The sequence below is a fragment of the Orcinus orca genome, chromosome 1 (genome assembly GCF_937001465.1).
Source record: "Orcinus orca chromosome 1, mOrcOrc1.1, whole genome shotgun sequence".
NCBI lineage: Eukaryota > Metazoa > Chordata > Mammalia > Artiodactyla > Delphinidae > Orcinus > Orcinus orca.
In genome coordinates this window covers 124,614,989-124,635,608 of record NC_064559.1, presented here as the reverse complement: position 1 = coordinate 124,635,608, position 20,620 = coordinate 124,614,989, and the positions used below count along the sequence as shown (strand labels likewise).

The following is a 20,620-nucleotide window of genomic DNA, read 5'->3' as shown; positions in this document are numbered from 1 at the left end:
TCTTCGTTAAACATTTCTTGCATCTACTCAATCTTTGCCTCCATTCTTTTTCCCAGATCCTGGATCATCTTCACTATCATTATTCTGTATACTTTTTCTGGAAGGTTGCCTAACTCCACTTCATGTAGTTGTTTTTCTGGGGTTTTATCTTGTTCCTTCATCTGGGACATAATCTTCTGCCTTTTCATTTTGTCTGACTTTCTGTGATTGTGGTTTTCATTCTGTAGGCTGCACGATTGTAGTTCTTGCTTCTGCTGTCTGCCCTCTGGTGGGTGAGGCTATCTAAGAGGGACTGGGTCTTGCTCTGGTGGGCAGGGCCATGCTCAGTAAAACTTTAATCCACTTGTCTGCTGATGGGTGAGGCCATGTTCCCTCCCTGTTAGTTGTTTGGACTGAGGCAACCCAGCACTGGAGCCTACAGGCTGTATGGCAGGGCTAATGGTGCTCTCTGGGAGGGCTCATGCCAATGAATATTTCCCAGAACTGCTGCTGCTAAGTGCCCTTGTCCCCACGGTGAGCCTCACCTGCCTGCCGCCTCTGCAGGAGACCCTCCAACACTAGCAGGTAGATTTGGTTCAGTCTCCTATGGTGTCACTCCTCCTTTTCCCTGGGTCCTGGTGCACACATGAGTTTGTGTGTGCCCTCCAACAGTGGTGTCTCTGTTTCCCCCAGTCCTGCGTAAGTCCTGCAATCAAATCCTGCTGGCCTTTACAGTCAGAGTCTCTGGGGATTCCTACTCCTGTTGCCAGACCCTCAGGCTGGGAAGCCTGAAGCGGGCCTCAAAACTTTTGCTCCAGTGGGAGAACTTCTGTGGTATACTTGTTTTCCACTTTGTGGGTCGCCCACCCGGCGGGTATGGGATTTGATTTTATTGTGATTGCACCCCTCCTACCATCTCACTGCAGCTTCTCCTTTGTCTTTGGATGTGAGGTATCTTTTTTGGTGGGTTCCAGTGTCTTCCTGTTGATGGTTGTTCAGCAGTTAGTTTCGGTGCTCTCGCAGGAGGAGGTGAGCACATGGCCTTCTACTCCACCATCTTGAGCCAATCTCTCTATATAAATGTTATTACAATTTAAAGACATTGACTGAAGATTTAGTTTTGTGGAACTTTTAGTGGCTGAAGACATAACAGCAAAATACAGATATTATTGTCTCAGTAGAATAATGGGCTTCATACACAGACCTAAAGATTATACATGTAACCTATTGGATATAATGTAGCCAGACTGATTTTCAGGTTTACCTTCAAGTACCTATCTCTGTTTGAAAAGATAAATAGAAATTATTAGTATATAGTGTTTTGAATATTTCAGAACTTAGTTAATGCATATCTAGTGCAATAATGATGGTATAAACAACTAATTTCTCACTAACCCTGATTAATATAAGGGTGGAAGTAGTAGTAGTGTGCATTAATGATATATATACTTTGTGTAATATATATTTTTTAAATGTTTAAGGCCTGTAAAGTATCTCAGAATTGGCTGACAAAGCATTGTAAAGGCAGGGATCTTAGGGAGCGACTTTAATGGAAATGAGGGATATGTAATTAGCATATAAAATGTACTTAAATTATACCTTCTAGCATGTTTGAAAAACCTTTTTTTCCCCCTTAAGAGTAATAAATAATTACTGAGAAATTTTTTGAACTCTTAATAAGCTTACTAATATTTTTTGCACACAATTCTAACCAAGTCATCATCAAATCCAAATGAATGGAGCTTATTAGATGAATGAAGTTTTTGTTGTACATTTTTCTTTCAAGAGCTGAGATGGCATTTAAAAATAATAAAATTCAACTTTGTAAATACCAAACTTATCTAACAATTCAGGAGAAAAATAATGATTGGAAAGCAAGTAAAGCAAGTACAAGATCTTTTATAGTGACTAACCAAATCCTGAAATATTCCTGTGCAAAGGACTTTTAGAAGTACTAGCAGTGTGACTGTATCGAATAAGTATGATTATAGTATACACACACATACACAAAAATTATAATTATACATTATTATTATGCAATAATTATACACTAATAGTTTTACAATAGTTAATGATTATATATGTTATGTATTACTATATGTATACTCAAAGTTTACAATTTAAAAATTGAGACACTTTTAGATGAAAAAATTGAAATTACTTTAATAAAATTGTGTGTGTGTATTAGAATTGGAAGAGACCTGAGAAATCATATACAATATTAAATTTTAGCAAAATGGCTTGAAATATTTGTAGCTTATATATTTAGTAGCTACTTGTTGAAAAATTTTAAGAAAACTTTTAAATAAATCTTTAAAAGGAAAAGAAAGGATCTTAAATGTTTATCAGTAGGAGAATGGGTAAATAGAAGGTCTGCTTATTTGTTGGAACAACATAGAGTTATTAAAAGCAATGAACTAGGTCTGTATATCAATGTAGATGGCAAAACAATGCTGAATAAAGTAAGGAAGATGCTGAATAATGTATACAGTTTGATACCATGTATGTATATTAAAATATTTAGGCTTACGGATATTTCTATATAGGTGTATAAAATTTTAAAAGTGCACTGAAATACATACTCCAAATGTATGATAATAGGGGAGGGGAAAAGGAATAGGACTTAGAATTTGGCTTAAAGGGGACTTTAACTGTTGTGTTTTATTCCTTTAAAAAAGGAAAGGTAAGCAAATGTGACAAGATTGACAATTGTTAGTTCTGGGTGGTAGAATCATGGATGTTTGTTATATTCTTGGTACTTTATTGTATTTTTAAAATCCATTTTTTTCCCTCAAGAAAGATCTATTATTTTTCAGGAGAATTTGGAACTTTGTGATTACAAGACTAGTTTCTATATAACTAAGAATCCCCAAAAGTTGCTGAAATCCTTTCAGTGGGAGTATGAAATGGTCTAGGTACTTTATTTTACCTTTGCTGCTAGTGTTCTTGAGTTTAGAGATTTCCAAAAAACTTAATAAAAATTGACAGAATCTATATCAAAATATTATTAGATGTCTTTGAGTGGTGAGATTATGGTTCAAATTTTTACTTATTAATATAATTTTTAACTTTATTAATTTTTTCTCACTAATAATATGCTACTTTTTAAAGTAAATAAAATAATAAATGCTTTTTTAGAAAAACCAGAACAAATGAAAACAAAGGAAAGCAATCCGAATGAAATAGTGCCATTTACTCTAGTGACCAGGAAGAATACATTTTTCAGGTCTTAGCTGTTAAGGTAGAAGTGGAGCATCTAAGCATCCTGTCTCTTTGACATTGCTATAAATCTGAGAGCCTCACTGAACTCCAAGTGGGTTTACGGAGCTTAGTAATCGGGGTCTTTAATGGAACATGGGTAGTAATTTGTGGACTGGTTCATGACGTTTTTGAAAGTAAACTGAATGAGGCTCCATTTGTGAAAGAACCTAACAGTTTCTTATTATTGATATAAAAGTTTCTTGGATAGGAAATTTTTATGAAACAGAATAATCTGGAAACCAGAAGATTGGCAACACCTGAAAGGATAAAAGAAGGGGAATTCGGCGGTAAGAGAAAAAAATGTAGGAGAGACTGAAATTAAATCTTAAACATGAAATTGGTAAAAGATTGTTTTCAGTTATAATGAGAAAATATTATAGACTTTACAAGGAAGAAAATGTTACTCTTGTAAATTATAGAGGTGGAACATAATCTTTTTTTGGTCTATTTCGTGTTTATGTATTTGCTTTGCATTTAGGGGTTGTATTAAGTGAAAGTACTAACTTTTACCTTTATTGTACTAAGTGAAAGTACTAACTTTTACCTATATTGTACTCCAACCAAACTAAGTATTTGTATTTCTTAGAAATGCTAGTATTTTGAATTTTTTCATTTTGAGTTTTTTCTTCCCTTAGGCAGAATTGTAAATTAAATTGTAATTCTTTACACGTGATCTAGTGCAAATGAGCATGTGTTTGCATGTATTTTACTTCTCAACTTCATATTAGAAAAGCAACGCCGTTCTTTCCTCCTGTGTGTCTCCTCTACTCCTCATACAGAATACTTCACTTCTGACACTTCTGGTCATCACATGTATGTGAGGTTTTCCCCACACCAAGCAATTCTCTGCAACACCAGCTGGATGTCCTACTTCAATTCTCACACTGTCTGTCTGGAGATGGTATCAGATCCCACACGTTAAGGGCTCAGTCCCACAAGACTGCTCCCACCCCACGTCATATGCCAATCACAAGTAGTAGGTCCTCAGGTTATGCACAACTTCTGTCTGACTTGGACTTGGCTACAAATCAGAGGTTCTCACGACCTTCTCCTCATGTTTGATTAAATTGCTATAGTGGCTCACAGAACTCAGGGAAACACTTATGTTTACCGGTTTATTAAAGGATATGATAAAGGATACAGATGAACAGTCAGATGAAGAAATACATAGGGCAAGGTCTGGGAAGGTCCCCAGCACAGGAACTTCTGTCCCCATGGAATTGGGGTGCCTCACCTTCCCTGTGTGGATGTGTTCACCAACTTGGAGGCCCTCTGAACCCTATAGTATTGTGATTTTATGGAGGCTTCATCATGTAGGCAAAATGGATCATTAACTCCATTTTCAGCCCTTTTGCCTTCTCAAGAGATGGGGAGTAGGGGAGCTTGGGGGATGGGGCTGAAAATTCCAAGCTTCTAATCATGCCTTGTTTTTTCTGGTGAGCAGCTCTCTTCAGAAGCCATCCAGAAGCCTGCCCAAATTTGCCTCACTAGAACAAAACACACTTCTATCACCCAGAAAATTACAAGGGTTTCAGGAGCCCTGTGTCAGGAACTGGGGTCAAAGACCAAATACTAGAACAAAAGATGCTCCTAGTGCTCTTATCACTTAGGAAATTACAAGTGTTTCAGGAGGCCTGTGTCAGGAGCCAGCACCAGAGACCAATATATATGTTTTTCTATTATCTCACAGACTTAGAAAAACAAAACAAAACATTGTGAGAGACTAAAAATATTACGAACTGTATTATCACAGTGAATGTTTATATTGATGTTGTATGTACTTGGAAATGGAAAAGCAAAATTGTACAAATAGTGTATCCTGGCTTAGAATCTGACCTTTAAATTTTCATTTGAAAAGAAATCAGAGTATTGCTGTTGTAACACATACATTATGGTCTTAGTTGTACAGAATAAACAAAAGACTTTCTTGAACAGGTTTGAAATAATTGTTTGACATTTCCCAGGAAAATCAAAGGCATGTGCTAAATGCAGATTGCTGGCAACTTGTCCTCCTTTTATACAGAGATAAAGGCCACCGGGAAGTCATTTGAAATTCTACAGTAGCTTGTAATGGGATCTGCAGAACTTGATATTTAACTTTATAACTGTTATTTTCAATTAATAATTATAAGACCTTGAACAAGTCATCTAACTTCTCTGTTCACTATTTTCTGTATTTTAAAATGAAGATATTGTACTAGATGATTTCTAAAGCATCTTCCACTTCTAAAATGCTATAATTTTATTTCACACTAGGATTCTTCTGCAAATGCAGATTTATAAAAATGAGATAGTTGGTTGATAAAGTGGTTGTGGCATTTTACATTCCCACTAGCAAAGTTGAGAGTTCTATTTGCTCTAAATCCTCTTCAACACTTGGTAGCATCAATTTTTAAGATTTCAGCTATTCTAATAGGTGTATAATGTTATCTCATTGTGACTTTAGTTTGTATTTCTCTAATGACTGTGATGTTGAACATCTTTTCATGTGCATATTAGCCACTCATTTATCTTTTTTTGGTGAAATATCTATTGAAATCTTTTGTCCATTTTAATTTGGGTTGTTTGTCTTCTACTCATTGTGTCGTAAGAGTTCTTTATACATTCTAGGTACAAGACCATGGTCAGATTTTTGTGTTGAGAATATTTTCTCCCATGATGTGTTTTGCCTTTCATTATTTTTACAGTGTCTTTGGAAGAGTAGATTTAAATTTTGATGATGTCCAATTTTCCCATATTTTTCTTTTATGGTTTGTGCTTTTTGTATCCTAAGAAATCTCGGCCTATTTTTATTTGGCTATGATTTTCTCCTATGTTTTCTTCTTGAATATTTATAGTTTTAGCTTTTTTAAAAATAAATTTATTTATTTAATTTATTTTTGGCTGTGTTGGGTCTTTGTTGCTGTGCATGGGCTTTCTCTAGTTGCAGCGAGTGGGTGCTACTCATTGCGGTGGCTTCTTTTGTTGCGGAGCACGGTCTCTAGGCGCGTGGGCTCAGAAGTTGTGGCACATGGGCTCTAGAGCACAGGCTCAGTATTTGTGGCGCACAGGCGTAGTTGCTCCGCGGCATGTAGGATCTTCCCGGACCAGGGCTCGAACCCGTGTTCCCTGCATTGGCAGGCAGATTCATAACCACTGCACCACCAGGGAAGTCCCTGTTCTGGACTTCATTCTATCCCATTGACCTATTCTTCTGTCCTTATGTCAATATCAGTCTTAATTACTAGGGCTTTATAGTAAGTCTGGAATTTCAGTAGTTTAACTCCTTCCACTTTATTCTTCCTTTTCAAAATTGTTTTGCTGGTCTAGGTCCTTTGTATTTTCCTATAAATTTTAAAATCAATATCAATTTCTACCAAAAAAGTCCTTCAGAGATTTTGTTTGAGATTGAATCTTTAGATGAATTTGAAGCAAAGGATGTGACCTGGGGTGGAGAGGCAGTTGAATGATCATGCACACTACATTAAGTCCTTCCTTGAAGGAGGATCTTAGTGGAGCATCTCCAAGTCTACATACAGTGGTTGATAGTGTTGTTCAAATCTATATTCTTACTGGGTTTTGTGTGTGTGTATATTCTATGAATTACTGGGAAAGGTGGGTTAAAATCTCACATTCTGACTGGATTTACCTGTTTTTCTTTTTAGTTGTCAGTTTTTGCTTTATGTATTTTGAAGCTATGTTATTAGCACATATACATTTATAATGGTTATATCTTCCTGATGTGTTGATTGTTTTATCATTACAAAGTGTCCTTTAATTCTAAAAATAATTCTTATGTAATCTGTTTCGCCTGATATTAATCTAACCCCTCCAACTTTCTCATAGTTATTTTCCTCATGGCTTTTATCATTTTCCATACTTTTACTTTTTAACATATTTGTATCTTCATATTTAAAGTGAGTCTCTTAGAGTTAATATTAAATTGCTTTAGGAAAAATACAGAAACTTTGCTACTTTTATTATTGAGGGAAGCCAGGTGGAGGGTACATGAGAACTTCTGTTCTATTTTTTTCAATTATGTAAGTCTAAAATTATTTCAAGAATGTTTATAATTGCCTGTTGGTTGCTGCATCTTTGTAGTAACTTCTCTAAAATTCTTGTCTGATAATTCCAACATCTGTATCAACTATATGTTGTTGTTGTCTGTTGATTTGTCCTTATTCATCCTAGTTGAGATTTTTTTTCCTGTCTTTTGGAATGATGAGTATACTCATTTTGGATTGTATCCTGGACATTTTGAGTGTTATGAGACCTTGGTTCCTACTTAAATCGTCTATATTAGTAGGCAGCCACTGGAGAGGGAGGAATGGTGCTGCGTCTTTGCTGACATTCACCTTATGTAGGGCAGGAATGGTTGGCAGGGCTCTGCCCCCATAGTCTTTGTGGCTGCATCCTGGTGGGGGATGGGAGGGCCACCACCTCTGTTGTCATTTTTGCAGGGTTGGGATGGTCAGCAAGGCTCTGCCCCATAGATTATACAGCACCCATTTGGGAGGGTTGCATCCTTCAGGGCTGCTGTCTTCCCAGTCCTTTGGTTGGAGACAGTGGGTTTTTTCTTATGGCTTTTTTGTTGTTGACCTACACCTGTTGGTGGTTCCAGGTTGTAAACTGCTGTCACACCCAGGGTGAGATACATGAATGGCAAAAAATCTCAAGATTTTTTAATCACTCAAGATCTGCAGTCTCTAGCCAGTCTCTTTTCTACAAGAGTCTCCTTGTAGTTGCTTTGTCTTTGGTCCAAGGTTTATAGTTGTAATTAGCAGGAAGAATAGGATGGAATGCACTTTATCTTGTTTGGAACCAGACATCTCTTACTGGTTTTTTTTGTTGTTGTTGTTTTTACTGGTTTTTAAAATATTTATAATTTCTGTATTTTCTATTTATTTGCCCTGTGTATTTTGTTTTTCAGGCAAATGAAGATAAAACAATGTCAGCCAACCTAAAATACCTTTCCTTGGGAATTTTGGTCTTTCAGACTACCAGTCTGGTTCTAACGATGCGTTATTCTAGGACTTTAAAAGAGGAGGGGCCTCGTTATCTGTCATCTACAGCCGTGGTTGTGGCTGAACTTTTGAAGATAATGGCCTGCATTTTATTAGTCTACAAAGACAGCAGTAGGTATCTAGGTTTTTTAAGTCATTGCAATTTATTTAATTATTTTGGAGTTATTCACATGTGATATATATATATAGTATATATGTATAGATACCTATATATATGACATATATATATAGGTAACTACACATTTGAACACTTGCATTATTGAAGAACATTTCAATTTTCATTTTATTAAGATGGTTTTAGTCTAGTAATAGAGGTATTTTATTCTTATCTATGTTATGATTCATGTCCTCTGGTTAATGCTGTAAATATGAAACAAAGTTTCTTGCATTAATAAAAATTTGAGAATAAGTAATTTAGAGGAGTAATAATTTTTTACTAAAGTCAAGGCTTTTTTATTTTATTTGCTGCATGATTAGTCCAGCAGTGACTAATTTGATATAGTTTTTTTAAAAAAATATCTTTATTGAGGGAATTTCCTGGTGGTCCAGTAGTTAGGGCTCCATGTGGTTAGATTATTTGGGGGTACATTAAAATGAAAAACAGACTTTTTCATGTTTTTATATATCAAACCAAATGAGAAGACAAGCAACAGATTGAGAGATGTTTACATCACAGGTAATCACTAATAATTAATATCCAGAATGTACAAAGAACTCCCACAACTCAATAAGAAAAAGATAAGAAACTCAACAGAAAAAGGGACAAAAGATGTAAATAGGCAACTCACAGAAGAGAAAACCTGGGTGGCCAATCAATGTATAAAAAGATGTTCAACCTCTCTAGCAATCAGAGAAATCAGATTAAAGCCACAAGACTCAATTCCACTACCCTCATACTGCTAATAAGAAAAATATGTGACAGCATTAATTATTTAAAAATTTAATTTTAAAGATGAGCTTATATTTTATATTTTTTCTGCTAAAACTAAAATAATCTTTTGGTAACTTTTGTTTTACTTACATAATTTTTTTACCATTATTTTAGTCAGGAAAGGCTGAATATCAAGTAGCATTCTTTACTTATTTTCATTTTGGAAACTAACACATTGTTACTCAACTAAACTCCAATAAAAATTAATTTTTAAAAAGGTATTTTCATTTTAAAACAGTTTTCATAAAGTTTGCAAGTTTTATGTTGCGAGAGAAAATCATCTGTGAAGTGTATTGTTGGTAAGGTGGTAGGGTTCCTTAGAATTTCTCCCTTCTTTGGGGATTTATATATCTCTTAAAGTTCTTTGGACATTTTTTTGTGATTGATACTGTGGGTTGGCTAGCTCAGAGTCCATTTTTAACTCCTTTCTCACTTTCTTATATCTAATGTGGAGAAGATAAAAGAAAATAATTGATTTTCCAGCTCCCTTGCAGCAGGGAGTAGTTATGCAACACACAGTCTTGGTCAGTGAGAGGGAAGAAGATGCCTGCTAGGCCACTGTTTCCTCCTCCTCTTTCTTCCTTCCGGAAAGAAGAACCAGAGGTGCATCAGTCAGTTGGCAATCTGTTGCAAAAAATCACGTAGACAATACATGAAAAGCATGACAATAAAAAGCCAATATATATACAGAGAGAGCTAGGTCCCTGATGTCATCACGGAGCTGCTGTAGCAGCTTTTGACCTGGACTCATGACATGTGAGACAAATCCCTATGGGTTTGAGCCACTGTTGGTTGGGTTTTCTGTTGTTTGAGCCAAACCCACCTCCTGATATCCTTCTTTTTATGATTAAAGTCTTCATAATTATTAATTGGCATTAATGGCTGATGATAAAATACATTATAAAATACAAGGTATCAATATTATAATATTGCTATGATAAAGTAAGAATACTTGGTTGACAAATGAATACTTTGAGGTTTTGGTTATCATAAATACATATGTATATATATAATCAATTTGATTTATTTCCCAATGAAATATATATTTAATATTTGAAATATTAGCATCATTAAAGGTATAGGTATACCTTATTTTACTGCAGATATTGTGTTTTTTATAAATATAAGATTTGTGGCAACCCTCCATTGTCAGATGATGGTATTTTTTTAGCAATAAAGTCTTGTTTTGTTTTGTTTTTTTGCGGTATGCGGGCCTCTCACTGTTGTGGCCTCTCCCGTTGCGGAGCACAGGCTCCGGACACACAGGCTTAGCGGCCACGGCTCACAGGCCCAGCTGCTCCGCGGCATGTGGGATCTTCCCAGACCGGGGCACGAACCCATGTCCCCTGCATCGGCAGGCGGACTCTCAACCACTGCACCACCAGGGAAGCCCTAAAGTATTTTTTAATTAAGGTATGCACATTATTTTTTTTATACATAATCTTATTGCCCAGTTAACAGACTACAGTAAAGTGTAAACATAACTTTTATATGCACTGAGAAACCAAAAAAAATTCTTGTGACTCACTTTATTGTGATACTCACTTTATGGCAGTGGTCTGGAAATGAACCTGCAATATCTCTGAGGTACGTCTGTATATTTTAGACCTAAAAGGATCTTAACATGTAGCCAAATTTTCATTTTTTACAGGTGAAAAAACTGAGGACTTCAGAGAGAGTATGTAACTTATTTGGAGTTACTTAATCATTGATTTTGTCCATTTCATGTTTTTTCTAGAATGTAGTCTAAGAGCACTGAATCGAATACTACATGATGAAATTCTTAATAAACCTATGGAAACACTTAAACTTGCTATTCCATCAGGGATATATACTCTTCAGAATAATTTACTCTATGTGGCACTGTCAAATCTAGATGCAGCTACTTATCAGGTATTTAGAATATATTTCTAGTAGTGTTTCTAAGAAAGAAAGAAACAAACAATAATATTAGCTGTTTTCTTTTTCAGGTCACATATCAGTTGAAAATTCTTACGACTGCATTATTTTCTGTGTCGATGCTTAGTAAAAAATTAGGTGTGTACCAGTGGCTCTCCCTAGTAATTTTGATGACAGGAGTTGCTTTTGTACAGGTAACTATTCAAGATAAGTATAACTTTTACTTTTATCACAGTTTCAGACCTCATTTTGGAAAATATGGTTCTGTTATTTGTTGAAGAAAATGCTTATTCTTACAACTGACATTTTTTGAGGGCTTCCTTTGAGCAAGATACTACATTGGGACTATAAATGACACAAAGAAGTAGAATCAAATTATCTGACGTAAAGAAATGAACAGTCTATTTAGGGAAATAAGACACTGTATGTAAAACAAAGCTGTTTTTTACTGAGTATCTGGACATTTGAGATCAACCACTCCCTTCCTATTGTCTCTCAGCTTCCCTGATACCACTCGCTCCTGGTTCTTTTCACATCTTTCTAATGATTCCTTATTGGTTTCCTTCCTGGGGTCCTCTTTCTTGATATTCCCATTAGATATTGTGTTGTTGATAGGCTTGTTATTTCTCTTAAATTATTTCCTTATTTTTGGAGATTTCATTCTTTCTGAAGGTTTTTATTAACACATATGCTGATAGCTTCTTGGTCTGTGTCATCAGCTCTGGTTATCACCTCTAGTTTCAGATTTATATATCTAAAAGCACATTGGACATCTTTGTTTGGTTGTTCAATAGGCCTTATAAACTCAGTGTATCCAAAGCTGCACTTTACCTTTTCCCCACCAAACCTGTTCTTTATTTCTGTTTTTTCCAGTCATGATTTACTTAGCCTGAGAGTTGTCCTAGACTCTTCCTTTAGCCTGTACATCCAGTCAATCACTAAGACTTTCTGATTCTGCTTTCTAATACTTCTTGATTCTGTCCTTGTCTATCACTAACACTTCCACATTTCATGCCTTCTTTGTGTCTCAAGTAATCTTTTGCCTCCTAATGGATTTTTTTTTTTAACTTCTGTCTTACAATTCAGCCTCCACTTAGTCACCACTGTGGTCTATCTAAAAGAAATCCAATAATGTCAATCTCCTGCCATCCAAAGCCCCCCTCCCCTACAATCACTTTCCTCAGAGTGTGGTATGTATATTTTGAATAAATATTTCTAATAGTTATTTAAGTGGTTATTAGAAAAATATAATTGGCATATCAAACCCATATTTTCACAGATTCTGCTTAAGGTAAGGTAAAGTTGGTATTCCGTTTTTAAAAGTGAGGTATTTTAGGGCTTCCCTGGTGGCGCAGTGGTTGAGAATCTGCCTGCTAATGCAGGGGACATGGGTTCGAGCCCTGGTCTGGGAGGATCCCACATGCCGTGGAGCAACTAGGCCTGTGAGCCACAACTACTGAGCCTGCGTGTCTGGAGCCTGTGCTCTGCAACAAGAGAGGCCGCGATAGTGAGAGGCCCGCGCACCGTGATGAAGAGTGGCCCCCGCTTGCCACAACTAGAGAAAGCCCTCACACAGAGACGAAGACCCAACACAGCCATAAATAAATAAATAAATTACTAAACTCCTACCCCCAACATCATCTTTAAAAAAAAAAAAAAAGAAAGAAAAGTGAGGTATTTTAAATTAAAATATCAAGTAATAGTTTAGGGAGAACATACATTTGACAAAAACCATGAAGATGATAGGGAAATAAGTGAAGTTTTAGGAACACTGATCTACAGAATAAAGCTCAGAATGGTTAGCATGAAATGGACCTTCCATAATGAAACATCAGCTCCATACTCATTTTTGCTGCTCCAACACTTCACACTCTGAATTTCTACAACTGAACTGCTTGTGGAGGCTATTTTGTGCATCTGTGCGTTTATTATACTTGTTCTCTTTTTTAGGGTATTTTTGAAATTATAAATTACAACAGTAATATCACTATGGGAAAAAAAAAAGTGATTCTAAGTTTTTCTTTCAAAAGCTCTTCTCTGCAATCCCCCAGAATGGTATTGGCTGTATTTTTACCTTAAGGTCTAAGAGTGGACTCTAAATGTGTATTTTGTAAAATATTATAGGAATTAAACTTCAATTTTTTCTTTTTGTTCAGTGGCCCTCAGATTCTCAAGAGCTTAATTCTAAGGAACTTTCAGCTGGCTCACAATTTGTAGGCCTCATGGCAGTTCTCACAGCATGTTTTTCAAGTGGCTTTGCTGGGGTTTACTTTGAGAAAATCTTAAAAGAAACCAAACAATCAGTGTGGATAAGAAACATTCAACTTGGTAAGTTTTAAATGTTTTCTAATATTATTTTTAAAGGATTATATTGTTATGGTTAAAGATTTCTGTGTTTTCCTGTTTTTCTTAAAAATTTTTTGGCCACACCGCAGAGCATGCAGGATCTTAGTTCCCCAACCAGGGATTGAACCTGTGCCCCCTACACTGGGAGCACAGCATCTTAACCACTGGACTGCCAGGAAGTCCTATGTATCTTTAATTAAATAAACCTTTTATAAAAGCTGCTGTTGATGCAAATATCTGTCAGGGTTTTTGCCTTTTGAAAAACTGTATTTTAAATGAATGTCTTTTCAAGAATATGGAATTTTGGGTCTGTGCTCATAAGAATGTATGAAGCCTGTTTCTGTCCTCACCATTTGGAGCCTTTGTCTTTGGTTGCTGTGTTTTCCACAGATGTTGCAAATAACATATTTTCCTCCTGGAAAAAGAGATTAAGATAGTAAAACAAACAAACAAACAAAAAAAGATAGTAAATTTAATTATATGATGCAGTGTTATCAGCTACAGTCACCACGTTGTATATCAAATCACCACAATGTACACTTCACGTCTTAGAATTCTACTTATCAATTATACCTCAGTAAAGCTGAAAAAATAGATACTTAAATGGAGCAAGTTTGAAATGAAGAAATTTTGTCTCTTTAAAATCTTACTATGCTTTTTTATTTCAAATTGTTACATTTTAGCTTTTAAATACTACAGCATTTTTCTAACTGAAGGTGAATAGTTTAAAAGAAAAAAGAGATTGCCTTTGAATAGATATTTAAACTATTTGTATACAGTATTGTAATATTTAACTCCTCATACAAAGATTTCAGAATTTAGTATTCTTGTCATATTCATTTTGGAAGATGCTACATGTGAGAAGCAGCTCAACTGCATGTTCTGTTTTAAGCCTCTGTCCCTGTGACTTTGGAGCTCATCTTTGAAACCATTGTTTTTTTCTTTGAAGCCACTGTTTTTTTCTTCCCATCAGCTTAATAGCTATACCATGTTTCCTGATAGCAGTCATAACAGGCCCTTCCAGGCCCTATACAGTGAATTGTCTGTAATCCTAATGGCCTGTATTTTAAGACAAACCTTCAAAATTTGATTAAAGTCCATCCTTTCAGCTGTTTTCACATAATATGATGACAAACAGACTGAACCTTCATTTTATCTCATAGTATTTATTTGTTTCTCTGCAAAATTTGTAGAAATGTATCGTGTGTTTTTTTTTTTTTTTTAAGAACGTCAAGGTAAATATTTTTGAAAACAAAATTAAATTAGCTTCCCTTTGTTCAGTTTGTCTAGAAGGCAAGTTCAGACTTGAAAAGCATTCACCATTTCAGAAAGAGTATATCTATAGCATAGTGGTTAAGAACTCTTGGTTTGGTAGTCTGACCACTCAAATCCTGATTTTTTTTTTTTTTGCGGTATGCGGGCCTCTCACTGTTATGGCCTCTCCCGTTGCGGAGCACAGGCTCCGGACGTGCAGGCTCAGCGGCCACGGCTCATGGGCCCAGCCGCTCCGCGGCATGTGGGATCTTCCCGGACCGGGGCACGAACCCGTGTCCCCTGCATTGGCAGGCGGACTCTCAACCACTGTGCCACCAGGGAAGCCCCAAATCCTGATTTTATTACCTACCACATGTGTGGCATTACAGAACTTACTTAACCTTCCTCTCTGCTTCCTCATCTATAAAATATACTTAATTATGGTACTTATTTCATATGTTGCTATGTGGATTAAATGAGATAATACACGTAAAGTGTTTAGAATAAAGTGCCTTGTGCTTTATTAGTGCCTAAGCACTTATGTCAGCTATTTACATTAATATGCAAATATCAGAAAAGAAAGAAATATTCAGGTTTGTATGAGTTACCCCAAATTTTCTCGATTTTAAGATAAAAATGAAAGGTCAGAATTCATGACTGTGGTATTTCATGGATTTCTTATTCTTTGGTTTGACCTCATAACACAATCTAATGGTAATGGTAATAAATCAAAGTTTTGAAAAGGATACATAAATAAGTTATAGAACTCGAGATTACAAAAACAAAACAATGTATAGAAGCTTTCAAACATCAAAGGTCAAAGATTAGCTAATTGATAAGATCCAATATTAGCCACAGAATGGAGAAGCAGGAACTCTTGTTACCTTAGGTTGCGAGGGGTACAGTCTTCCCTTGGTATCTGTGGGGGATTGGTTCCAGGACTGCCGTGGATGATCAAGTCCCTTGTATAAAATGGTGTATAGTGTTTGCATATGACTTATGCAATCTTCTCATATACACTGAATCATCTCTAGATTATTTATAATACCTAATACAGTGTAAATGCTTTGTAAATAAGTTGCTGTGCCGGCAAATTCAAGTTTTGTTTTTTGGAACTTTCTGGAATTTTTTTTTTACATTTTTGATTCACGGATGGTTGAATCTGTGGATGCAAAACCTGCAAATATGGAGGGGCAACTGGTAGACTTATGTAACCTTATTGGATCTCAATTTGGGAATATATAACAAAATTTTAAATAAATTACAGCTTTAATGTAAAAATTCCATGTCTGGATAAGAATTTATCCTACAGATATAAATATTTATACAAGAGAACAAAGATAAATGTCCAAGTTTATTCATTTCAGCATTGGTTACAATTGTAAAAAATAGAAAACATTTAGAATACTGGTTAAATAAATTATCAATATGATTAAATGGATCATAGACTTCAAAACCTCTCTGCCTGGATTAAAATCTTGAATCCATCACTAACCAGCAACATGAGTTTGGGCAAGTTTATTTAACCTCTCTTTGCTTCAGTTTGTTCATCTGTAAAACGAACTAGAAGTGTCCACCTCATAGGGTTGTTATATGAGTTAACATACATAAAGCACTTAGTACATTTTGTTGCATGTGGCGTTATATGTGTATTTCATACTGTTATTGTCCGTACGATGGAATATTACGCAACTGATAGAAAGAATGCAGTAGATCTGTACATACTGACATGTGTATACTCTTCTGTACTCTATACATTTTTTTAAATTATCAAGAGTTATTTTTATAATTAAAAAAGATATGAATAATACCCTTGGAAGTGTTTATTTTTGTGATTTTGTATTATACCAGTATTATTTTCATGTTCTAAATTAGACATATTAAAATAATAGAGTTGGCATAAATAAAATTTTAGAAAGAACATTTCACATCCCTTTTAGTTCTTTTTCACTGTGGAATACTTTGAGTAGTTGCGGCTTTATAAAAAATTGCTTTACCCTGCACTCTTTGCATATCTTACTACAGACTGCCCCAAAGAGATGACCCCTGTAATATCCATTTCTTTATTCATAGTTTAGGATTGCTCCAGGAAATCTTAGATCCAGTAGTCATGTGATAAGCTCTGTGGTAGAAGTAAGGGATTCAGCAGTGAATAAGACACATTTCAGGCTCTCACTGAGCTGACTTTCCCTAACAGTGAGACTTCAATAACAACATTCTGATGTTGCCTATGGCTGACTGTTTCTTAGCTCTAATTTTTTGTTTATTAATTATTGTACATCCAAAATTTCTAAATAAAGGAAAATGCTGGACCACATACCTGAGCTATTATATCTGCATGTATGAATGTGAATATATGAAAATCCAGATCTAGCAATAGGAAGATATAAGAAACAATGAAATACACCAAAAGTGAGCATTTTAGAAATATTTGAATGGGAGAGCCATTTAGTCCTGGAATGTATACATTATATTTTTTCAGTCCTCCAAAGTTGGTAATCTCTGTTCTTTTATATATCCCATGTCTATATTACAGTCATAATATAGTACTAAGTATACTTTTCTTAAGTTTATATAATTATACAAGTAAAAAAATTTTAAAGTAGTCCAATTTTATTGAAAAGGAAAAGTTAAGTTTAAAATTATTTGGAATGTTAATAGAAAAATATCTCTCCAGGCAAACTAAATGATGTTTGACATAGACTTTACTTTTATTTTAGGTTTCTTTGGGAGTATATTTGGATTAATGGGTGTATATGTTTATGATGGAGAACTGGTATCAAAGAATGGATTTTTTCAGGGGTATAACTGGCTGACCTGGATAGTTGTTGTTCTTCAGGTAAAGCATTTAAAGTCTTACATTTATGCTAATAAATTTTATTTTAATATAGAGAATCAAAGTAGCTATGATATACTGATATGAGGAAGAAGGGTCCCTCCTATCAGTACTCTCATTATCTCTAGTTTATTCAGGGAAGTTAAAATAGAACTGATCTAAATGCTGTAATGAAAACTTATTTGGAAATGAATCATGAATGAACTTTATGGTATTTAAATTTAACATAACGAAAATGCAAGTTTAAGAATAAAAGTTGAAAGCTGAGGACAAATATAACTTGTAATTTTTCTACTGTTCTGATCATTTTACAGGAAGTCTGTGGTCAGCTATTTCAGGCTTAAGAAGCAGATCTAGATATTTAAATCTGTAACAGTTTATAGTTTACATTTTGGTTACATATTGGAGTACTCCTATCAAATTACCTCGGCTTATAACTTGAAATTATTCAAGGGTTGAGTAATTTCATCTTCAAAAAATACTTACTGAGTACTCTGGAGGATACAAAAATGAAGATAGAAGTCTCTGCCTTCACAAAGCCTTTCTCTAGAGGTATTTGAAGCTGTAAGAAACAAGGTCCCTTAGGGAGGATGGGTGAAGGTGGCAAAGGATAGTTGTGTTTTGAAAGCAGGAAGGATACTTCTATTTTTAATATAGGAGAAAAGGAGACAAGGGTAGTGAAAATTCAGAGAAAATTTGAGGTAGAGATAGGGTAAGTCAGGAGAGTTTATGTATGATGGCTTTTATCCTATCAAGGAGGGAAGCTCTCTTTCCTTAAGAGGGGCTAAAGACTTGAGAAAAATTTAAAAGGTTTGGTACAGTTGGTATGAGGGAGTAAATAGGGGAATGAGAACACTGCTAAGAAATACCAGGACTCAAACATCAATCTGTAGTGAGCTGACTTGGCATAATTTGTGACTTTCTCTCATAAAGCTTCTACCATTTGAAGAGGTACAGTGAAAGTGGGTAACCCAGACTTGGGAGCTGATATGTAGGGTTCGGTAGAAAACAAAACTATGAGATATGGTAAAACTTTGTTATTTAAGTAGCCACAATTTGGAATTTGAGAGGGATTTGGTAGAAAGTTCTTCACTCTTTTTTTTTTTTTTTTTTTTTGCGGTACGTGGGCCTCTCACTGTTGTGGCCTCTCCCATTGTGGAGCACAGGCTCCGGACGTGCAGGCTCAGTGGCCATGGCTCACGGGCCCAGCCGCTCTGCGGCATGTGGGATCTTCCCGGACTGGGGCACGAACCTGTGTCCCCTGCATCAGCAGGCGGACTCTCAACCACTGCGCCACCAGGGAAGCCCAATTCTTTACTCTTAAAGAGAATGATTAAAGTGCTTTAGGAAGAGTAATCTGACAGCAATGAAAGGTAGATTAGAATGGCAAGAAACTAGAGGAAGAAGTCCAAGTTAGGCTATTAAAAGGCTAGTAAAATAACTTTCAAGTTACAGTTTATTTTTAATCAAAAGTAAAAATATTTCACTAATCAGTGTGTCCAATTTTCCCACATTTGTCTGAACAAGTGATGTTTAATTACTAAATTGGATGAGGATAGATGTTTTATTCATAATATGGTCAAACTCCATTATAACAAACTTCAGATTATGCTGGTAGTTACTTTGTCAGATACCTTTTGAAATAAGGGGGCTACTGAACAAAACCTATAATATGTCCATTTGTTATGAGATGTTTAATAAAAATCACTTACTTTAATGGGATTAGGTTATAGGACAAAGTCTGAAGCTTCATTGAGATTGTTTTGAAAAGCAGTTTTATATATGTTTATTTTTTAAAATAATCTTTTAAAACTTCTGCAGGCACTGGGAGGCCTTGTAATAGCTGCTGTTATTAAGTATGCGGATAACATTTTAAAAGGATTTGCAACCTCTCTGTCCATAATATTATCAACACTGATATCTTATTTTTGGCTACAAGATTTCGTACCAACCAGGTAGTGTATTCTTTTCTATTTCTTTAAACCTCCAAAAGTATATAGAAAAATAAGAGTCCTTCATAAGATCTAATCTGAAAAATTTTGTTCTATTACAACTTTTGAAGAAATATAGTAAGATTCATTTATCTTTTTTTGTTGTTGTTGGTATGCGGGCCTCTCACTGTCGTGGCCTCTCCCGTTGCGGAGCACAGGCTCCGGACGCGCAGGCCCAGCGGCCATGGCTCACGGGCCCAGCTGCTCTGCGGCATGTGGGATCTTCCCGGACCGGGGCACGAACCCGTGTCCCCTGCATCGGCAGGCGGACTCTCAACCACTGAGCCACCAGGGAAGCCCCCCATTTAACTATCTTTTTAAAAAGGTTTCAAACTAAATGCATGCAAAAAAACCTTAACACTGGAAAGCAATTTATACAATTTGGCTCGCCAGAATTTTCTCAATAGATCTGAATAGGTTTTTTTCCCCAAAGTTACAAGTCATATTTTTAAAAGTTAATAAGTCATAAAAGTCATAAAATAAGTCATATAATTACATTTTTAAATGAAGAATTTATATAGCTAAAGCCAAGAGAGAAGGTGACATTCTTGAAGAGGATAGTTTGTTTATATAGAGAAGGTGGCTCATGAGAAAATTCAATTAGGTGGTGGCAGGGAGAAGAATAGTCTGAAAAAGAATTGCAAAAGGAATGATGGGTGAGGCAGGAGACCCAGGATCGTGTAGTGTCATGGATGCCAAGAGAGAAGACAGAGTGAGGAAGAGTAAAGTGTAATAAAGTTCTATTTTTTTTACAATTACTAATTTGTAATCCCAGAGTAATGAGATTATGTTTTAATGGATTCCAGGTTTCCTCTAACTTCACTCCCCTCCTTATCTTCTCATTCTCTAAACTTCGGGAGTACTCTCTTCATCTGTCCTTGGACTTCTTATATCTGCACTCACTCCCTTGGTGATGTCTATTCTCACGGCTTTAAATACCATCTATAGGCTAATAACTCTCAAATTTAAATTTGAATTCCAGGCTTTTATATCTAATTGTCTGTTTGACATTTTCTTCAATGTCTAACTCATTCCCCATCTCTGTCAGGGTTCCCAATTTAGTAAGTGGCAGCACCTTCATTCTTTCAGTTGCTTAGGCCAAAATCCTTTCTGACTTAGA

General features: G+C 35.5%; 1 protein-coding gene across 6 annotated transcripts in view; it reads left to right on the top strand.

The window, feature by feature from the left end:
* The window catches only part of SLC35A3 (solute carrier family 35 member A3), a 43,851-nt gene that overhangs the window by 15,221 nt on the left and 8,010 nt on the right, over nt 1-20,620 (top strand). For 4 of the 6 annotated variants that reach the window (XM_049714782.1, XM_049714775.1, XM_049714773.1 and 1 more), the window contains exons 2-7: nt 8,150-8,354; nt 10,913-11,067; nt 11,145-11,267; nt 13,230-13,401; nt 17,394-17,512; nt 19,331-19,464. In XM_049714782.1, coding sequence (XP_049570739.1) covers nt 8,168-8,354; nt 10,913-11,067; nt 11,145-11,267; nt 13,230-13,401; nt 17,394-17,512; nt 19,331-19,464 — 890 coding nt within the window. In that variant the 5' untranslated portion in view covers nt 8,150-8,167. Of the gene's footprint in view, nt 1-834; nt 854-8,149; nt 8,355-10,912; nt 11,068-11,144; nt 11,268-13,229; nt 13,402-17,393; nt 17,513-17,823; nt 18,062-19,330; nt 19,465-20,620 lie in introns of those variants that run through there. The other 2 variants (XR_007479191.1, XM_049714780.1) reach the window with 2 other exon arrangements.